The sequence below is a fragment of the Oncorhynchus tshawytscha genome, linkage group LG19 (assembly GCF_018296145.1).
Source record: "Oncorhynchus tshawytscha isolate Ot180627B linkage group LG19, Otsh_v2.0, whole genome shotgun sequence".
Taxonomy (NCBI): Eukaryota; Metazoa; Chordata; class Actinopteri; order Salmoniformes; family Salmonidae; genus Oncorhynchus; species Oncorhynchus tshawytscha.
The window spans coordinates 26277881-26299299 of record NC_056447.1 but is presented as its reverse complement, the minus strand read 5'-3'; the positions used below and the strand labels follow the sequence as shown (position 1 = coordinate 26299299).

At 39.6% G+C, this 21419-nt stretch overlaps 1 protein-coding gene across 2 annotated transcripts; it reads left to right on the top strand.

Moving 5' to 3' along the window:
* Positions 1-194: 194 nt before the first annotated feature.
* On the top strand, positions 195-20840 carry chka (choline kinase alpha). Of its 2 annotated transcripts, XM_024379427.2 has the most exons (12): positions 195-2108; positions 2508-2616; positions 5416-5469; positions 9567-9680; positions 12107-12240; positions 12774-12878; positions 13183-13241; positions 14122-14209; positions 17242-17350; positions 17454-17560; positions 17992-18073; positions 18488-20840. In XM_024379427.2, the coding sequence occupies exons 1-12, from the start codon at positions 1873-1875 to the stop codon at positions 18545-18547; spliced, it is 1257 nt and encodes a 418-aa protein (XP_024235195.1). In that variant the 5' UTR covers positions 195-1872; the 3' UTR covers positions 18548-20840. The 2 variants fall into 2 exon arrangements, with proteins under 2 accessions (XP_024235195.1, XP_024235196.1); XM_024379428.2 differs by lacking the exon at positions 5416-5469.
* Positions 20841-21419: the final 579 nt, after the last annotated feature.

Here is a 21419-nt window from a genome sequence, read left to right as displayed (position 1 = left end):
CATGGAGGAGGAGGTGTGATGGCGTGGGGGTTCTTTGCTGGGGACACTGTCTGTGATTTATTTAGAGTTCAAGGCACACTTAATCAGCATGGCTACTACAGCATTCTGCAATGATACGCCATCCCATCTGGTTTGCGCTTAGTAGGACTATAATTTGATTTTCAACAGGACAATGACCCAACACACCTCCAGGCTGTGTCAGCATATGTGGGAACTCCCAAGACTTTTGGAAAATCATTCTATGTGAAGCTGGTTGAGGGAATGCCAATCATGTGCGAAGCTGTCATCAAGGCAAAGGGTGGCTACTTTGTAGAATCTCATTTTGAATGAACACTTTTTGTTGTTACTACATAGTTCCATGTGTGTTATTTCCTAGTTTTGATGTCTTCACTATTATTCTACAATGTAGAAAATAGTTCAAATAAAGAAAAACCCTTGAATGAGTAGGTGTGTCCAAACTTTTGACTGGTACTGTATATTTTTATACTAGGTTGATTTAAAGTATGTTGTACAACTTTGGACCTGTCACTAATACTGTGTTCTGTCATATGTAGGCTACTGTCTGTAGTCTTGATTAAGCTACCTTTTTGAGTTGCTTGCATTATGTTGAGAATTACAGCTGAATTTGATAAAACATGGCTGTGTTTTCTATAACTTTGTTTTTATTAACATTCATCTACTTTGGAAAAGAAAAACAATAGTAAACTTGTGCTTATTTCTGGTGAATGTAGTTTATTATGCAAATCACAAAATCTTGTTTTTATTTTACAGTTTGAGTACTCAAATTAAAGTTTTCTTCCAAATGTAATGTCTTCATGACCTGATGCACTTCGCTGCTCTTTAAGGAGACGTGGTCAAATCGAGGAACTTTCTGGAACTTTAGTTTCCATTCTTAATTGCTGCCCCCACAAAGATCATGTGAATTCCCTGAAATATAGGATATGTTTTATTTATTTAACCTTTATTTAGCCAGGTAAGACCCATTGAGGTTAAAAACCTATTTTGCAAGGATGACCTGGCAAGAAGGCCAAACAGATTTGGCTGCCCTACATTATTTGTAAACTGTAGGGGGTGTCTTCAAATAATATGTAGTATTTTTAGTGAGAGTTGATACTTGAGAATGGGTAATGGGACAAATAGCATTTGAAGTCTACACTACTCCTTGGGTACACAGACTTGACTTCAGCTTTTGCCATATTAATTGACCCTTTTGTGCACACAGATCAGCACAAACATTACATAGTCACAACATTTGTAGGAAATGCATTGTGAAAATATGAAATACCCAGAAGTCTCCCGTTGAGGTGTAAACTGTTTTATAGAAAGTCTTGTTGAATTAGATCTTGAATAACAAAAGCATAATTCATAGCATGGCATAAAGTCAGTTGTCTGCCCACCACTCTGGCAAACAGAACAATTGTTTTTCACGGATAAAAGCAATAGCAAGAGGACAATGGTTTGCTATCTATCATTTGCGAAATAACTACAAGGAGGCGTTCATTGTGCATGGGAAATGGTGCTGGGTTGGCTTTGTTTGCTCGTGAAAGGACGTGCCCGTGCCAACCAACGAGGGGAGAGAATGAGTGCGGTAGTATGACGTGTAGATGTAAATCCCCTCGATTTCAGCCTATTGCCTGACTCAACCAGCAAGTGTGTGTCTTCAGTCTTCATTCCTTGCCACGGAACGAACCTGTTTATTCTGCTGTCTGAATAAAACGGACGCGTGTTATTGTTTTGCTGGGGATTAAAGACACATTGCTTGAAATCAAATCGTATATTTTTCTTCCTCAACGCAAGACTGCGTAATTATAAATTTACTTTAATCTAATTAATTCATAACTGTACGCTATTTAGTATTCATTTTAAGACAAAATGAAGACAAAATTTATCAACGGGGTGTCATCATCCCCTTCCATGGCCTTGGGTTTGTTGGTCACTGAAAACGCACTTGAGGTCCAGCCAGACACTGAGGATGAATGCAAGGAAATCATCCGGCCGGATGAGCCTGACCAGGACACGAAGGGCAAGGCGTATTTATGGTGCAAAGATTTTCTCCACGGTGCGTGGAAAACGGTGACAGAAGAGGATTTTCAAATCAGCATAATAAGGTAGATATGTTCTTTGAGGACATTCACCATTATTTATCACTATTTATTTGTCATATAGCCTACTACACAGATAAACAGTTGCTGCGTTTGCAGCTGCATATAGGCCACATTTTCTCGCCCTATAATTTAAATGAATGGTCATGATGGGGTTAATAAGCAGAGAATTTGATACTGGGTTACACCTAATGTTATTTCAAATTAAAATGGTAGCTTTGCCTATATGGGATTGTATTGTGTGTGTTTGTTTTCAAAGCATCACTTCTTATTTATGGGCTTTCTATCCTAGAATAAAACCGTAATTTAGGTCGCCACAGCCATTGGTCTAATGTGTACACGCTGGAGATAGGGAAATGTGAGGCTTTTATGAGCTTAATTTGTTTTTTTGTGACGTTGTGACAGGGGTGGCCTCAGCAACAAGCTCTTCCTCTGCGCCCTACCCGACATCCAAACCAGTGTAGGTGATGAACCCCGCAACGTCCTCTTGCGTCTGTATGGAGCTATTCTACAGGTGTGTATGACAACAGACAATTCAATGTTGAGTGAGTCAGTCACATCTTACCTTTTTTCTCTTCAGTTTAATTAAAAACGTCCTGGTTCTGAATCTGAAAATGTAATCAATGTTCTTTAGGCTAAATGCATAGCCTACCCAAAAGGTCCACTCTTGGACCCTTGAAAGTACAATTTGATTTACTCAGATTTTCTGGTCATGCTTTAGAATATAATAGAATGTGATAATATAAAAGTTTAGGAAAAGACATAGCTTACATGTATTCCCTGAGAGGTTCTGAACAGGCTGAAGGGGTCTTTGCTTTGCTGCTGGAATTTGGGGTTGGACAGAAGGGAAAGGAGATATATCTTCTTCCTCAAACATCTTTGAAAGGTCCTTTGGGGCAAATACCCACATGATGGCATGGTCTATGGTGGCTCAAGCTGTGTGTGTGTGTGTGTGTGTGTGTGTGTGTGTTTCTGTTGTTGTGGTGTGATGTACCACCATGGCTGTACATGCGTATGTTTTTTGCCGTAGGCCTTCCAAAAGGAGCGTGCCTTGAGCACACTTGTTTCCAGGTGATTCCACCATACCATACACGGTACAGTATGCGATCCCTGAAGTCTCAGTATTGTCCTCAACAAAGTTCACCCACATTGTTATGGAAGTCAGCTTGTGAATTGATGCACTTGTGAAGATATGGGGGGAATATTTAGTTTTTTTTACCTCTCCTATCCTTTTATTTTCATATTGTAAGTAAGTTGTTAAATACCATAGTGATACAAAGGAGAACTCCAGGTGTAAATCAATAGGAGCTCACCTGACAGCAATTAATATGTAAGGTGTTGCGCTGTATTTAAACATTTTAAAAACTTTATTTAACTAGACAAGTCAGTTAAGAACAAATTCTTATTTTCAATGACAGCCTAGGAACAGTAACTGCCTATTCTGGGGCAGAACGACAGATTTGTGCCTTGTCAGCTCGGGGATTTGAACTTGCAACCTTTTGGTTACTAGTCCAACGCTCTAACCACTAGGCTACTCTACCAGCCCATGATGATAATGATAACAACCAGTGATATATTTTAGTTTAGTGTGTGCATCATGAGCTACAGCCAAAGGACACAGGATGATATCATTCCTGATGATGTGTCAGTAGGTCCACACTACATTACTCATAGGTCACATGATGGTAGGCTAGTTAGGGCAACCCCAAGTTAACCTCCTGACTAAATGTAGATGACCAGAAAATCCAGGTCAAGATTCAGTCAAGCTGACAAAGAACTGGATGTTCATGTAGTTGGATGGGGATGACAAAAGCAACTGCTCTGCTCTAAAACAGTTCAGTGATAAATGATTGAAGTAACACTATGAAATAGAAAATAAAAGAGACATGCCACATTTCTAGTAAGAAGTAATACACGATTTGGAACTGGAGGACCCATTAATTAAACATTTACAATAAGCCAGGAGATGTAAAGCACCCACGACTATTGTAAGAATCGAATAGAATGGAATATTAATATCCATTCATTATAAACTCAAGTAGTTTGAGTTTTTTAATTTGATAATACATGTGGTAAAGAGATCAATTGAACTTGACCAAAACAATGAAAATGCCATGGAAACGCATGGGGGAAAGAGCCCCGAATCTCCTCATTGCCCCCCAGCAAAATTAGCCTACATTTAGGCTATTGTTTATATGTCTATTTCACACTATGTTGAATAGTATAATGCTTGTATGGATTTCAACCCCAATACATGTTAATGTCAACTTCATTACAGTTAAAAATGACTGACTACCACCACCGAATTATGTATGCATGCTATGCTACCAGCTTATACGAAAGGGAGTTAGCATTTAGCAGTCACTTCTTCTAAACCTGCAAAGAGACCACTTCTAAATGTTATGCAGCAAAACCAGACAAATATCCAAATCGGACTTTAGTTCCCACATTGTGGGCCTGTTATACATCAATCATGACAGATTTGCCGAATATCCACTTTGTTAGATCAGATTTGTTGAATGTGCGCCAATCCGGCGTATGAGTGGTTACATGGTTACATGCACACAATAATGTGATTATTGTGGATAGTCAGATTAATATCATAGTTCGATTAAACCGTTTACATGCTTTGCAAAAGAACGATTTCCCTAATAATCCTGTTTACATGGACACATGAAATCAGGCAACCTGGTGGCACTCGGATAAATCCAGAACATTGGCAATCAAAATCAACCTTCTTCCACAGCGACAGTTATTTTTGGGAAGAATATTTGATTCTGAGTTCGGACATGTAAAGTTTATATGTAAAAACGATTTCTAAGACGCACGTATACATTCAGTTGTTCTGAACTACAGAGAGAGGCTCGCTCAGCTGGAGCTAGCACATGCACAGATCAATTACACTGCTGTCTTATCAAATACCTCATTTAATTAATAACTCAGACATTCGTTGAGTAACCGAGTTTCCTCAGAGGAGAAAATATTAAAAGTGCTAGTTCATAGATAGGACAACAATGTCAATATCTGCATTTTATGCCAAAGCATACAGTCAGTGCCAGCTGCCTTGATCAGGAGATAATAGATGCCTTTCAGAGAGAGCGAGAGCTTGTTTCTGTTTCTGCAACTTTACTTTCTCAACAAGGAGGTTGTTAAAGGCACTGAGAGTTTTCCTATTGCCTCTTTGGCCGTCAGACTTGGGGACTATACTGTACTCTGTCATTGTCTCTTTGTGAGAATGCTATGTAGCATGATGTGTCTTTTGAGAAAATACATGTACTCATGGTTAGTTTCTTGCTTTTTCTTTCATTGATAGATGTCCTGTAATAAGGGGGAGCCCAGACAGTCAAACAAAGAAAATCTCTTTCAAGTAAGTAACTAATGGCAAAGGTGATTTACCCAGACTATTAGTTAGATTTACTATCTGATTGTGAAAATGACCCCACAGCATCTGTCATTGTTCTGGCCTCGATACTATGTTTTTGTATACATTTTCTGGAGTTTGTGATCAAATTAGTCTGTATAGTTTAGCATCAAAGGTTTTAGTAATTGCCAATGGACTTAGTGATCACTTTGAAAAATGTAAATCCCAGTCCTTTCTCCCAACTGGATGGTGTAAAATGGTGTAAAAAAATAGCACTGTTGAGTCATCTCTTTGGATTGAGGTGACCTCTGTTAGTCAGTTGATGATAGCAAGATAAAAAGAGGGTAAACATTGATATTCATGATGTCATGGCGTAAATCTGCAATTACTATCTTTTGCATGAGAGTCACATAGAGTTTGATCCCATAGAGGCTAATCCTAGCTTGGCTAGCCAGTCTGTCCCCTCGTAAACCTCACCGCTCCTTAGCCTTCATTTGCATGTTTATGGCCTTTTCCCTATATTGTCTTGAAACAAGTTCAAATTGACAACAAGATTGGCAATTAGGTTTTCAAAATACAGTTTGAGAACAACGTGGCATACTTCACTATAGACTCTCACCTTTATATGATGACTAATTCCAGTAATAGTGAACACACCACTCATAACCAATGTTCCCTCAACATTCTTTCAGCACTGAGCAAATTTGAGATCTGCTGAGGGCAAATTTGAACGTTGTGAAAATTCTGTGCAACATCCAGTGCGCGTTTACTGTGAACCCTGAGGCTGTACCCACTTTAAGTTAGTTTTAACAGTGGCCAAGCAGGCTACTGTGGCTATTTGATCATAATGTAGGCCCAAACCATTATTACAGAGAGTCAGACAAATGATGCTACCCTCTGCCTATTGGCTACTTAGCTTATTCAAGCCTGTGTGAACATACAACACTGCCCCTTTAAGACAAAAAAAGCTCTTTAACTGACTTGCTTTTCAAAGATGGCTAGAAATGTAGCAATCACTCCCCTATAGCTGACTACAAATGATCTATAACTGGACTAATAACTCACTAACTACCAAAGGATATTAACAAAATGTGCACAAGTGGGTACATGCACCTCTCTTTAATCCCAAAACAAGCTTATCTACTCAGGACCGCTCATGCTGTAAATAGTCCAGTTCAAAGTAAATGTCATAGGACCATATATGGCAATGGTCTATTTGCATATAGACCTACTGCAGCTCCGATTGGTTATGCCGCACCGGTCTGTGTAGATAGTATGGGTAGTAACAGAATTCTACAAAATCTCTTGCATAGTTAGTTTTGCATACAAAGTCTTGCATACTAAGTCTTGCATAGTTCGTTTAGTTTCGGTATGTTACATTGAAAGTGGCGAATATTGCATTGATTCGATCACAATTTCCACAATAAAGGGAAACGTTGATAGTGTTAACTAACAGGGAAAACTCTAGAAAGTCGAGTGAGGTTCAATCTTGTGCTTCTCTAGGTGGTCTGATATTTATTCTGCTTGAGCACAGTAATGAGGGAACATTGCTCATAACTGGAGCTTCAACTGGAAAATCCCCACAGCTGCTGTGCCATGGTCATGTGACCATAGCCATGGTACACAGGGGGTAGAGGGAGGGGAAGTGATATTCAGGGGATGGTACTGTGACATTGAACCTACTGTTAATGTGTTTTTAGCAGAACTTTCAAATTAGCATTGAAACTATTCATGCTTCATTTATATTACAGAAGGTGAGAGCGTTGTGAAACTAAGGAGTTCATTCACACATTTGTCAACAATGATTTTTTTTAAGGTGGTGGAATATGATCAATCTTATTTTCAGTCAATAGAGGTACTCATTACCCATGGCTATGGTTACTACTGATTGAGTTCATTATTGCTATCTGTCTTGTTATCCACATGCACAGATATCCAGGTCAGAGCTACAGGGAAACAAATCTAAGGCTAGAAAAGTGACATGATTTTCCAAATACATTATTTTGTCAACATTATGAAACATGGACCTCAGTAGTGTTTTTGAGGAAGCGTGATTTCCTTCCATTTCTCAGGATAGTAGTGTTAACATTAGGACAGGCCACAGTGGACTATGGCATCCTGCTAAAAGGGACACTTCATTGTTTCCCTTCCTGTTTCACAGAATAAATGTAATCAAGTTTTTCAATTTACAAATCATATATTGAGTTGCAACAAAGGAAGTGATAGCCATTCAAAAAATGCACTTTTTCTTTTTTTCAATAATGAGGAAGGTTGGCAGAATGGAATGATGAACAATTTCACAACAATGTCAACAGACCAGTAGATAGCATTGCTGATTATTAACCTGAAAAGTAGGCTACTTAGCCAGTTTAATTTGACAACCTGTTAGGTTGCTGTTGACCAGTAGGTCATAGAAATAGGTCATAGAAAGTGAAATAAAAGTAATTGGAAAACTGAGGCTGGCTGCTGACCCACTTATAGAGGGACTTTCTGGACATAGAAATGCACTGAACACATAGACCTACATACAGGCTGCAAGGCCACGATGTGTGTCAGGATGATCATGATAACAGAGATAATACGTTGAGCAGATTTGCATTTGTCATTTATCAGCACTACAGAGCCCATCTGTAAATGTGTCAATGTATATGAATACTTTGCAGAGTTTGGCTTAGTTTTTTGGCTTAGTTTTTTATTTATTTAGGTCTGACAAACCAAGGGTCATTATGGTTTCATATACGTATATTGTCTGTGGTTGATGGGTCTCACCCCTTTTAAGGCAAGACATCCACACAGTGGATATACTGTCCCTAAAGATGATCACAATATCTCTCTTTTGACTAGAGGGAAAGATATCTTAGATGAGGACTATAGAATACCCCCATGTTGTCATTGATTATTGACTAATAATGTTTTTCCCATGTCTATAGTCATATGAGGTCGGTCCACAGTGCATACAACAGGTCATAAGCAATGCACTACTATGATCTGTTTTCCTCCTATCTGGTTTCCGACAGGAAGCGCCAAGCCACTTTGAAGTGCACCACTTAGCACATTCCTTGGCCAACTGTCAGAGTCCACAGGTCACTGCCAGCTCATAGCAGGTTACACTAGACCTAGATAAGGGCACCATTTGGATTGCACCCAGTGCTATGGGTTATTATTAGAGTTACTACTGTACAGTGTAACATTGGAAATAGTTATTAGTAATATTTTTCAATGTACTTTCATTAATAACTACACAGTAACAAGGACCCTGTATTTAGAAGTGCTAACATAGATGTATTTGTAAGTTAAAATATTTCTTTGTGGGCCTATCTTTTGAATGCTAGCTATATCAGAGCTCTGGCCTCAGATAATTGCTCCTGACAACATTTTTCCTCCCCAGTAGAAAAGCCCAGGTGTCTTCTTCGGTTAAGCAGCCACAATTACCGATTGATACTGTTGGCAGGCTCTGCCTCTCTCAGTACAATTGGCCCCTTGTTTTATCATTCTCATCATGTGGAACGCAACTCAATTCTCCCATCTGGTCCAAATCTGCTTTTAAACCTACCACCATGACGGATAAAAATACCTGCCAATTCACTGACAGAGTTGGGAATGTAATTTGTTTAATTGAGGTAGCCATTTTACATTTTACCGTTAACATGCCTCAAAGATCTGGATCTGTGTATAGTTGATTTATCAATTGTGAATGCTAGATCCCTGGAAAAAAAATACTCCCATTTCTTCCAGACAGCCGCAAGGTCATGTGCTCATCATCAGCTTCCTCTGTCTAAGCTGTTCTTCATTTAATCCTATGGAATTGAATGAGTTTCTGTCCAACTGACGGTGGTAGTTGCGGACAGTTTCAGCTAACAATGGACCACAGTTTGGCTGCAGTCATCCAGCTCATCCTATTAATTGTCCTCACGTCCGGTTGCCATGAAAGCATTAACCAATGACAGTCATTTAACCTCATAATTTCTAAGGACGGGGTTGATTGTGCAAGGCAGCAGTGACTGACAATCACAAGGATTAATAGGAGAAGTCAACAACCACAACCTTCTCTCATTCAGCTATCTGTTTGTGTGCATGCTAATTCCTCTTCTCTGTGTCTGCAGGGTGCTGAGGCCATGGTGCTGGAGAGTGTGATGTTTGCCATTCTGGCTGAGCGGGAGCTTGGGCCCAAACTCTTTGGCATCTTCCCTCAGGGCAGACTGGAGCAGTTTGTCCCAGTAAGTTACTCTATGTGGAGTGATAATCATTGAAAAAATCATTAATGACTATGTGATTGCATGCTTGCTTGTGTGCATGCGTGCGTATAGGGTGTCTGGATCTTTGCATGTGTCTATGTGTGTTTTGTTCAATGATGTGTGTTTAATTGATAGAAACGGGAATACATGAACCATGCTAAATCTATTCCCTACTTAAAGTGGCAAAAATAGCTTGAAGTTCTGTAATTTAACATTTTGTGCTAGCGAGAGTATTATTGGTCAATTTAATACACGCCCACGTTGCCCAGGCATTCTCCCATAGCGAGAGTTCTCTTGCTAAATTCAACCCACGCCTAGGCTAGACAGTTTGAATTTAAATCGGTATAGACCATCAGAATAGTCATGTTCTATCTGAATCACGGGTTTTGCTTGTATGATGTACAGGTAACTGCCTAAATAAAATAAACACAAACCTGCCCGCGCACACACACACACCCTGTCAATCCCCTATGCTCCTTTGAGAGTCACTGAGATTTCTTCTTCTAGCCATGGTAGAGAAAATAATGGGCAACTGGGCATTTTATACATGACCCTAAGCATGATGGGATTTTAATTGTTTAATTAACTCAGTGACCACACCTGTGTAGAAGCACCTGCTTTCTACATACTTTGTATCCCTCATTTACTCAAGTGGGTAATGATTTACTTTGACTATCCATAACATTTATTACACATCTATAGGCATTTCATGAATGTGTTATAACAGGTCCCAACCACATTATTAAAGGATAGTTAAATAAATCCATAGCATATCTATAGCTCACGCATGTCATGCTATGCAAGAGCTCATATTTAGGTATCTTAATAGATGCATCATTACAATGACAGTGTAGTCATCATTATCGCTGTTCTCAAAGTGTGCTTCTGCCATAACAGTGTTAGTGAATATACCAAAAGGCCAAGCTACGTTTAGAAAATTATGAGGATATACAGTACTAGTCAAAAGTTTGGACACACCTACTCATTCCAGGGTTTTTATTTATTTTTACTATTTTCTACAGTGTAGAATAATAGTGAAGACATCAAAACTATGAAATAAAACATATGGAATCATGTAGTAACCCAAAAAAAAGTGTTAAACAAAATTCAAGATCTTTGAAAGTTTCTTCAAGTGCAGTCACAAAAACCATCAAGCGCTATGATGAAACTGCCTCACATGAGGACCGCCACAGGAAAGGAAGACCCAGAGTTATCTCTGCTGTGGAGGGTAAGTTAATTTGCGTTACCAGCCTCAGATATTGCAGCCCAAATAAATACTTCAGAGTTCAAGTAACAGACACATCTCAACATCAACTGTTCATAGGAGAATGCGTGAATCAGGCATTTATTGTCAAATTGCTGCAAAGAAACCACTACTAAAGGACACCAATAAGAAGAGACTTGCTTGGGCCAATAAACACAAGCAACGGACATTAGACCGGTGGAAATCTGTCCCTTGGTCTGATGAGTCCAAATTTGAGATTTTTGTTTCCAGCCGCTGTGTCTTTGTGAGACACAGAGTATGTGAACGGATGATCTCCGCATGTGTGGTTCCTACTGTGAAGCATGGAGGAAGAGGTGTGATGGTGCTTTGCTGGTGACACTGTCTGTGATTTATTTAGAATTCAAGGCACACTTTACCAGCATGGCTACCACCATATTCTGTAGCCATGCGCCATCCCATCTGGTTTGCGCTTAGTGGGACTATAATTGGATTTTCAACAGGACAATGACCCAAAACACACCTTCAGGCTGTGTAAGGACTATTTGACCAAGGAGACTGATGGAGTGCTGCATCAGATGACCTGGCCTCCACAATCCCCCGACATCAACCCAATTGAGATGGTTTGGGATGAGTTGGACCGCAGAGTGAAGGGAAAGCAGCCAACAAGTGCTCTGCATATGTGGGAACTCCTTCAAGACTCTTGGAAAAGCATTCCAGGTGAAGCTGGTTGAGATAATGCCAAGAGTGTGCAAAGCTGTCATCAAAGGCTGGCTACTTGGGAAGAAGTTTTGATTTGTGTTGATTTGTTTAACACTTTTTTGGTTACTACATGATTCCATCTGTGTTATTTCATAGTGTTCATGTCTTCACTATTATTCTATAAATTAGAAAATAGTAAAAAATAAAGAAAAACCCTTGAATGAGTAGGTGTGTCCAAACTTTTGACTGGTAATGTCTAGCCTGTGACCTACCTTCTTCCTCTTCTCACTGAGGTCAATGGTGCATGAAGATCCACACAGGGTTAATGAAATGGCCTGTATATTATTAATCATTTTGTGTTTTGTGTGTAATGGTGTTTCTGCTTATTGTTGCACATAAAGCTGTCAGCGTGAGGGGAATGAAGACAACCTGTATTCAGCTAAGACTTGTAGACCTTACTACCTTGAACTCTTTGTGTTAATAGAGTCGTAAACTTGACACGGATGAGCTGAGCATGCCTAGCATATCTGCTGAAATAGCTGAGAAGATGGCCAAGTTCCATGGTATGAGGATGCCTTTCAACAAGGAGCCCAAATGGCTGTTTGGAACTATTGACAAGTGAGTTGGTATCTTATTAGAAACTGTAAACCCTCGTTGCCTAACTTGACCTCACTGAACACTCCAAACAAACATTAGCTGTCACACATATCTCCTCTTACAAAATGGTTAGCTAGTTTGCTTTTGTTGGTTGATTCTCTAGTCACCTGGTTTGAGGATAACAGAGAGACAAATTATGTTTTCCTATGGCATTTGTAGAGTAAAACTACACATCAATAACAGTCTTGGTCAAAAAAATTGCCCCCTCTGATGTGTTTTATGAATGTCTTCTTTGCTTACACTTAAGGCATTTAAGTTGTTAAAGGGATTCGCTTATCAGAGTGACCTTTGTCGTGGTCTGAGGATAGTTTCAGGTAAATCACAAGGGAAAGGTTGCTTGTCAGCAAAAATAATGTGTGATTTGTACGAGTGCTGTGCATCGCTGTGATAAAATAGTGATATCCGTCTTATCTATAAACTCGACAACGGCTTGTATCCCAGTGTTCCCATACATACAGTACCCTGACTGTCCTGATGTTTTCCCCCATCCACAGGTACCTGAACCAGGTGATGAGACTCACCTTCACCAGGGAGTCCCACATGCTCAAGTTTGCCCGTCTGATGAGCTGTAACCTGCCCCAGGAGATGGAGAATCTCAAGTAAGGCCCCCATCACATTCACCCTGGTCCCTGCATAACGTACACAACAGTATTTAGACTTTGCACACATGAACGGACATGATTACATGTATATGCAGTAATTCAGTTATGTACTGGTCATATGGTGTTTTCCACTAAATTGGTGTAGAATCCAGTCAACAACAATAAACCAATAATTATATTAAAATATGGTTGAAATATGTTCTGGCATTTTGCATCCTGTTTTTGGGGGTAAACAAGTGAATTAGTGGACTTATATCTCCTGCTTTTTACCTGCTTAAATATGGCTTGTTTGTCTCTGTAGGTCTTTGCTGGACTCCAGTCATTCCCCTGTGGTTTTCTGCCACAATGACTGTCAAGAAGGTAAGGGGTCTGAAGGATTCTGCATGCTTCGGTTTGGCTGGCACCTTGCCGAACCCGGCTAGGCGAACCGAACGAGTGTGCTTGCATACTCCCTTAAAAGACTGTCGCTTGAAAAACAAGGAAAAAGCGACAATAGTACTGTTTGTCCATATTGAGACTCTGTAGCCAGTATACACTTCCTGAAAATAGTCAGAAGGAATCTAAGATAACTCAAGAAATCTGTCATACATTTGTACATTTTTGCAGAGGAGATCTTAGTCACAGAATTTTACATCTAAATAAGATGTTTGGTGAAGTATTTCTCAGGTGAAAAAAATGTATATGAAAACAAGTTGTCTATCGTTGAATGGCAACAAACACCTCATTGAAGAATCCCTACTGTTGACCAATGACTGACGAAGGGGTGTAGATTTTCAGCTTGCCTCAAGATAAAATGTTGTGTGGACAAACAGCCTAAAAAAAACCTGGCCAAAGACCAAAACCAACAAAATGTTGTCATAATATATGCACTAACTGTTCTGATCTGTTTCGGATGGGAAGTGTGTACACAGAAGTGTGTACACTGGCATAGCACACACACCCACAGGGGGGCCAACCCTATGACAGGAAATTAGCTTTAAAGCTGCTGAATTTTCTCTCAGCCTCATGGCAAAATGTGTAGAATAGCATGACAGCTATAAAACTGCACATTTTGCTCTGTGTTTTTGAGGGGGTTTGCCCTTTCTCCAACCTTACGGAGACCCCATGAAACTCTGCTAGGCCACTGTTAGGCATAGTATTGCAGTTTGTATAAAGCTAGTGAAGAAAATCTTTGAAATCCCTTGCTAATGTGTTTTACTGTGTGTGTGTGTGGTGTAATAATTATTCGCTCATCCTTTAGGAAATATCCTTCTCCTCAGTGGTTGTGAAGGCACTGACAGACAGAAGCTCATGCTGATTGACTTTGAATACAGCAGCTACAACTACAGGTGTGTTCATGCTCAGGGCACTAGTCAGTGTATACTGTAATCATCTCCTTTACAACCGATTCAACTACTTCGGTCACAAATTGCAGTGGATGTACAACATTTTGGGTGTCTAAGAGCCAGTAAACATTGACCACACTGTACGATGTGGGAAGGCTGTGTCTATCCAAGGTGACACTGTCTCGGCAGATGATAAATCATACCCCCCATGGCCGATCCATTGTGACATTCTTTCACCCTTCTGAGTGTGTCTGAATCGCTGGAATCAAGCAAACTGGGCTGGTGGAGCAGAGCCAGACAACCTGTTCAATCTAATCATCCAGCTAGCTTTATGCACAGAATCTAACAGTGGATTCCCAAAGCTCCCCTGACTGTTCTCCAACCATATTCCTTCACAGCTACGGCCTCATGAAATATTCATAGGAACTCTAATGTAATGTCTGCTGCAACACAGCTATTGATGGAAGGAATTTACTCTGGTATTTGTCATGGTTTAAAGACAAGAATGTAGCCACAGATTCATTTAAAATCTCCACTATTTCAGCAGCAAGCTGTCTTCATCTGAGTTACTGAGTTTTATTTCAGAATCTAACTAAGCCATCCAGAACTTCCACACAATCTCTTACTGTATGTTTTCCTGTGCCACAGCCTTTTTTGTAAAACATGGAATGCTTGAGTTCCCTATTTCTCAGAAAGGACCTTCACTGTTATTGGCCTTGGCTCACAGCCAAGTTAGTTCCGTCAAAACAGCCCACCCCCGCTGTCCTGACCCTCAGGCTCCCTCGTAGTCATTGTACGTCACCACATGTGCTCGTCACTCTCAAGACGGATCACGTTTCACCTTCTCCAAGCTTTGATAGGATGGAACTGACTTTTACATAAGTCCTTTGTATTGGTGTAGCCTTGACGGACCAGATGGGACTCATTCCCTCCCAAACCAAAAGGAGAAACCAATGTTCTCTATGGTAGGGTAGAATAGGGCACCATTAGGAAGCTTGTAACAGTTTTGACTTGAGGTTATTATTTATAGGGGTGCCAGGTAGGTTGTGCCTACCAGAGGAAACATTGGTTTCTCCTTTTGGTTTGGAAGGGAATGAGTCCCATCTGGTCCGTCAAGTCGACACCAATACAACGGACTTATGTAAAAGTCAGGATGGAAATAAACTTTCCATAAACCCTTAAAACATTGGAAAGAACTTCAAAAACAACTGTATTTTGCATGGGTTGTATTACCAACATAAATGATTACACCCATAATAATATTTCACCTTTATTTAACCAGGTAGGCAAGTTGAGAACAAGTTCTCATTTACAATTGCAAACTGGCCAAGATAAAGCAAAGCAGTTCGACACATGGAGTAAAACATACAGTCAATAATACAGTACAAAACAAGTCTATATATGATGTGAGCAAATGAGGTGAGAAAAAAGGCCATGGTGGCAAAGTAAATACAATATAGCAAGTAAAACACTGGAATGGTAGATTTGCAGTGGAAGAATGTGCAAAGTAGAGATAAAAATAATGGGGTGCAAAGGAGCAAAATAAATAAAATACAGTAGGGAAAGAGGTAGTTGTTTGGGCTAAATTATAGGTGGGCTATGTACAAGTGCAGTAATCTGCTCTGACAGTTGGTGCTTAAAGCTAGTGAGGGAGGTGCGTTTCCAGTTTCAGAGATTTTTTTAAAATAACACAATGAGTTCTGGTTCCTCCAGAAATGTCCTGTACCTCGGGCCTAAAAAGAGTCCAGCCCGGTAAAGGAGTTCAGGGAAGTCAAGTGACCTTTGTCACGTAATGTTTGTCAGTTCATTCAAGTGTAGCGTAAACCCAGTATTAACCATACAATCAATATAACAATTATTTTACCACAGATCTTTAAAGCGTAGCAACTCTTACTAAGTCCTCAACTACAACGAACTACATAAATCACAGTATACATCAAAACAAATGAAATACCGTGTACAAAAAGGTTGTAGTCGGTCAGTCAGACAATCCAATCCAATCCAATCCGCTGAGCGGTGTAGTCCACGGACGCAAAGAGTGGATCCGATCCTGGGTAAAACTCTATTAGGCTACAAAACACACGGAATAGCGCAGCTTCGGAACTGAGTTTTGACCACGTCCTCATTCACGTCGTCTCCATCACAACCCCACTTTTTCTCAGCTGATGCTGGCTATTTAATTGGGAATTAAAGGGAAAGCGCCCTATTGGAAGGAGAAGAACTATTTAATTGGGAATTAAAGGGAAAGCGCCCTATTGGAAGGAGAAGCACTATTTAATTGGGAATTAAAGGGAAAGCGCCCTATTGGAAGGAGAAGCACTATTTAATTGGGAATTGAAGGGGAAGCGCCCTATTGGAAGGAGAAGCACTATTTAATTGGGAATTGAAGGGGAAGCGTCCTATTGGAAGAAGAAGCACTGAGACAGTTCAGAAAAATTCAGGGCCGTCACAAGCTGTGTTCATACCAAAAAAAAATGGTTATGTCACATGGACTTCTATACACAATGAGAACAGTCCTAGGAGGCCCATGTCAAACTCACATCTTGTTTGTTTTCCCACTGTTTTCTTCCCAGTTGGTTTCCTTAGCAGCAGGTGTGGCTCGCTTGAAAGGGTTTGAACTGTACAGGTTTTCAGCACCAACCCATAATGCCGCAGCCAGGGGTAGAGAAATGTTGGGAAAGAGTTTATCCTCCAAGTTGTTCCTCTTGTCTGGTTTCCACAGCAGCAGCTGTGATTCCCTTCACAAATAACTACCCATTTTCGTTCCCTTTGTGAGAAATCATCTCATATTTCTCTTCCTTTGCTATGGTAACATTTTACTGCAGCCCTAGTGTTCATTTGGGCATACAAGGAAAAGAGCCCAAACAATCATAATCATCAATCCATGTGGCAATGCAATGTACATTGCAAGAATGTTCAGTTCTGCAACATTGAAAGTACGCTTATCAAATATCAGGTGTAACTGACAGGACTGCTGACCTGGCAAATGTGATATTATTATTAATGTTTTTTCTATCCATATTTTGTGTTTTCAGGGGATTTGACATAGGAAACCACTTCTGTGAATGGATGTATGACTATACAAATGACAAGTTCCCATTTTTCCATGTCAACTCAAATAATTATCCCACTAAAGCCCAACAGGTGAGTAAGGATGACAATATGAAGACTTTTTGTCCTCTGAATCTGAATGAGTGGCTCTCTAGGCAAAAGACAGCCAATAACATTGTGATGTTCCTCTTTTCAGCTACATTTCATTGGAAGCTACCTGTCAGAGACTGAGCAGGGATTTGAGAATCACAGCGCTGAAGACCAGATGAAACTCAAAGAGGAGCTGTTTGTGGAAGCCAACAGGTGAGCACCACGTTGAAGTGGCCCAGGCTTTTTGCTGGAATGTGAATGAGGGGTGAAATTGCTCACGTGTCTCTGACACACCATATGAGTCATCATGACACATGAGGACAAGTTGACTTACTGGTTTTTTTTTTTACAACTCTAAGGATACCTGTGGTTTAGTACTTAGAATGGCCTCCTGTTGAGAGAGCAGCAGTAAATCATAATAATAATGAACCCATCAGACTGGGCCTCTTGGTTACTGTAAAATGCTCCCTGGGAAATAAAACTCTGCAATCAGTCCAGTAGTGATGAAATAGCACATTTCCATGTGGCAGTTGCTATGGACCAAAGGTTTTATCAGTTCACCCATATGTATGTTTAATGGACCATACTGCCATTGTGCTCGTCCACAGTTTTATTGAAACATTTGTCTGTTGGTAATTACACAGGTTTGCTCTGGCTTCGCACTTCTTCTGGGGTCTGTGGTCGATGATCCAGGCGAGAATCTCCACCATTGAGTTTGGGTACATGGTGAGTGTCCATTATCTGGTTGCCATGCCTTTGTTTTACACATTTATATGTGTGATATAAAAAACACAGCCATTCACCCTCAAACAAAATAAATGAGAAGTGCATGTTGCATAAGACAGGACATGGAAGCATACAATTTATACCCAGACAATCAGAAAGCACTGTCAGTGTGTTCCTTGCTATGTTTGGTGTCATAGACTACTCTGAACTATACACAAATATTTTCCATGGTCAACCTGGTAAAGATTATCTCTGTTATAGTTCCTTTCTTTGCTGAAATATATATAACTGACACACATACTGTGCGAGGCGGATTTTCATTTTGATTCCTTTTCTCTCTCTCTCTTTATCCATTGTCTGAAATCCATTCTGTGCAAATGTTCCAATATTGTTCTTTCCTTTGTCTGTCCACAGGAGTATGCCATGGCCAGGTTTGATGCATACTTTGAGCAGAAACGGAGCTTGGGGGTCTAAGCGAGGGACCACATACTGTAACAAGGAGGTGGAGGATGAATGGGTTAACAGCGCTTAATTGAAAATAATGCAGACAGGCAATCAGGGTGCAGGACCATGCTTTAATGGCGAACTTGTGCTTTGGGAATGAAACGCTCGCTATAGTTGGTATCGCATGGACCAAAGTGAAACCATGAATATCTGGTTTGGTGCCCCATGCATCGCTGCTCAGTGTTTGCACAATACTACGCTCCTTTATAACACACGCTCACAGGGTCAAGATTGTTCTTGGCCTGTCTTTTCTTCAAAGAACATCAGGAAGATTAAGACAGGGATAAAAAATCTTCATTCTGAACGGAGGTGTAAGTTACATCCGCAGGAAGTCCATTCCTGTTTGGAAATGTTCTGGCGTAGCTCAAAAGAACAGAAGTCTCAATGAGCCTTAAAAATCCTTGCTTATTGAAAACCCAGTAATCTCTTATCTGTGACCCAACGGCAATAGTACATTTTCTGTGACATAAGAGCAAGGTTCAAAACATACATCAAATAACTAAACTCCCAGTTTCAATTGATTGCATCCATGCTATACATGCATCCATGCTATACATACAGTTTTCCTTAATTCTTTATCAAAAATAATTCCTCTAAGATGACTTGCATATGGAAATATTTGGAGCCACCTATTAGATAGGTGTGTCTCTGGCTAACAGCATTCCCCACCTGCAGTACTGTAAATATAATCTGATAAATGTGACCTGAAACACAGTGTACTCTTCGAAAAAAGGGTTCTTCAAAGTGTTATCCTATGCGGACAGCTGAAAACCCCTTTTAAGGTTCTAGATAGCACCTTTTGTTCTAAGAGTGTAGTAATGGTGACCTCACTACCCTACTCTGTACTTACAATAGCTGGGGATTGTGTAGAGTAAGAGTATCAGCTCTGAATAGGTCATTGAAATGGTATTGGTATTCAAACAGATATATTCATTATGAAAATGCAGGTCCTTCTACACCTGCATTGCAGGCTGTTTGGGGTTTTAGGCTGGGTTTCTGTACAGCACCTGGTGACATTAGCTAATGTAAGAAGGGCGTTATGAATACATTTGATTGATTGATTGAATATATCACAGATAGTACATTGGATAAGTAAGGAAATGGCAAACAGGAACGCTCTCAGCTTTAACTCAAACAGACAAACAATAGAGATGCTTACTGTGCTATTCAGCTGGAGTAAACAGTTGCAGATGAAGTTGTGAGAAGAACTGTAAATAAGTTGTAAAAAAATACTCATGTAGAGGTCTTTAATATGTATAATGATATATTTAGAATGTGTTTGGGGACTGGAAATATTTACTTAACTTTTTTTTGTGAAAAATTCATAACCAAACTGTGATAATTAGTGCTGTTTTAATATGAATTTATATTCTGTATTTCATCATTCTATTTGTTTTATGTAAACATGTTTATTTACTCTGGTTAATATAATATTGAAACAAATATGAGCCTTCACTTTGAAATTACATTGTTGCGTAGGCTACAATGTCAGTGGCACTTCAATCTCATTCACCAGACACTTCTTCCCAATGCTCATACGCTATTAGCCTGGGAGCGAGATGAGTGGCACTTTCCTGACCAGTTGCATTTTTAAGGATAACGTTTTAATTGTTTTCCTTAAATGGAATATGTATTTTTCTTAATAAGAAAGTTGTCTCTTTCCTTGTTGAAACACATCTCACTCCTGTTTTCTCAACACCTGCTATCTCATTATTGTGTGATCAACTACATTCCATTTTCAGGTATATGTTGTGTATATTTGTATGTACATTACACCTCTCTTTCATGCTATATTATTAGTTTGAGATAATAAAATAAGAATTGATCCAAATGTATTCAAATGGAATTGTAATTGACAGTGTCACATACAGTTTTCTGAGTATATCCTTGCTGTATTTCATGTTTTGCCATTCAATACAGAGATCAAATAACATGTGATTGATTATCAAAACATGAGGGAAGAAGGGGCTCCTCTACATTACACTGAATATTGTTGATTATGAATATTGTAATCTTATGGATAACTGAACTGAATGTCCAATTTGTATATGCTGTTAAAGGATCCCAACTACTCTATTTTGTGAGTGCAAACGTTTAGCCTGGCTTACCTATAAAGATAGCTATGCAGAAATACACTAAAATAAGAAAATATGTACCGTATAAATTCTTCCCTTGTAAATAGCAAGGGTCAAGTCATTTGAAAATGTACCACTATGGCAAGTTCATTATATACATTTACTGTACCTTCTACTGCTTTTCACAAGTACTACAATAAAGATAAAGAAATAAAACGTGTATTCTTGCAAATCAGTCTGTATAACTGAGGGGGAAATATGATTCACTGTGACATTGTACCATAGATTTGCGCCAATCACATTGTTTAATCTCTGTCAAAAAAAGACAAAGAAGGAGAGATAACATAAGAAATACTGTAGTTCCTATCATAACTGTTGTTCTGCGTTGTGTGTGGCCAGCACCATCATGGTCAATGATGTATGTTAATAAGTAGACAAAGTGCTGGATCAATGATAAGTGTATGAACAATTAGAGTTCCATTGGATGACTGGATAAGATGACTCAGAATGGGCTGACAGTCACATGTTATGTAATTCCTCGAAACCTTGCCTTCCTTCTACAAAAGCAGTTGTACATTCACATCCAATGACACATCTTTCATCTTGTTGCGTTCATCAGTTTATGGCATATGCCACGTTGTCCTCGGCGATTATGTAACTACTGTGTTTCTTTGTGGTCATGTCACCATCTCCTCTCTCCTTCTTTGGCTTTTTTGCACATTGATCTCTCTGAGGTGACAAATGGGGTTAAAGGTATTATATTCTCC

Excerpts from the sequence above, each read along its gene's own strand:
- chka (XM_024379427.2), top strand. The coding sequence starts at position 1,873 with ATGAAGACAAAATTTATCAACGGGGTGTCATCATCCCCTTCCATGGCC. Across the intron at positions 13,242-14,121 it reads CCACAATGACTGTCAAGAAG|GAAATATCCTTCTCCTCAGT; the intron begins GTAAGGGGTCTG and ends CTCATCCTTTAG. Across the intron at positions 14,210-17,241 it reads TACAGCAGCTACAACTACAG|GGGATTTGACATAGGAAACC; the intron begins GTGTGTTCATGC and ends TTGTGTTTTCAG.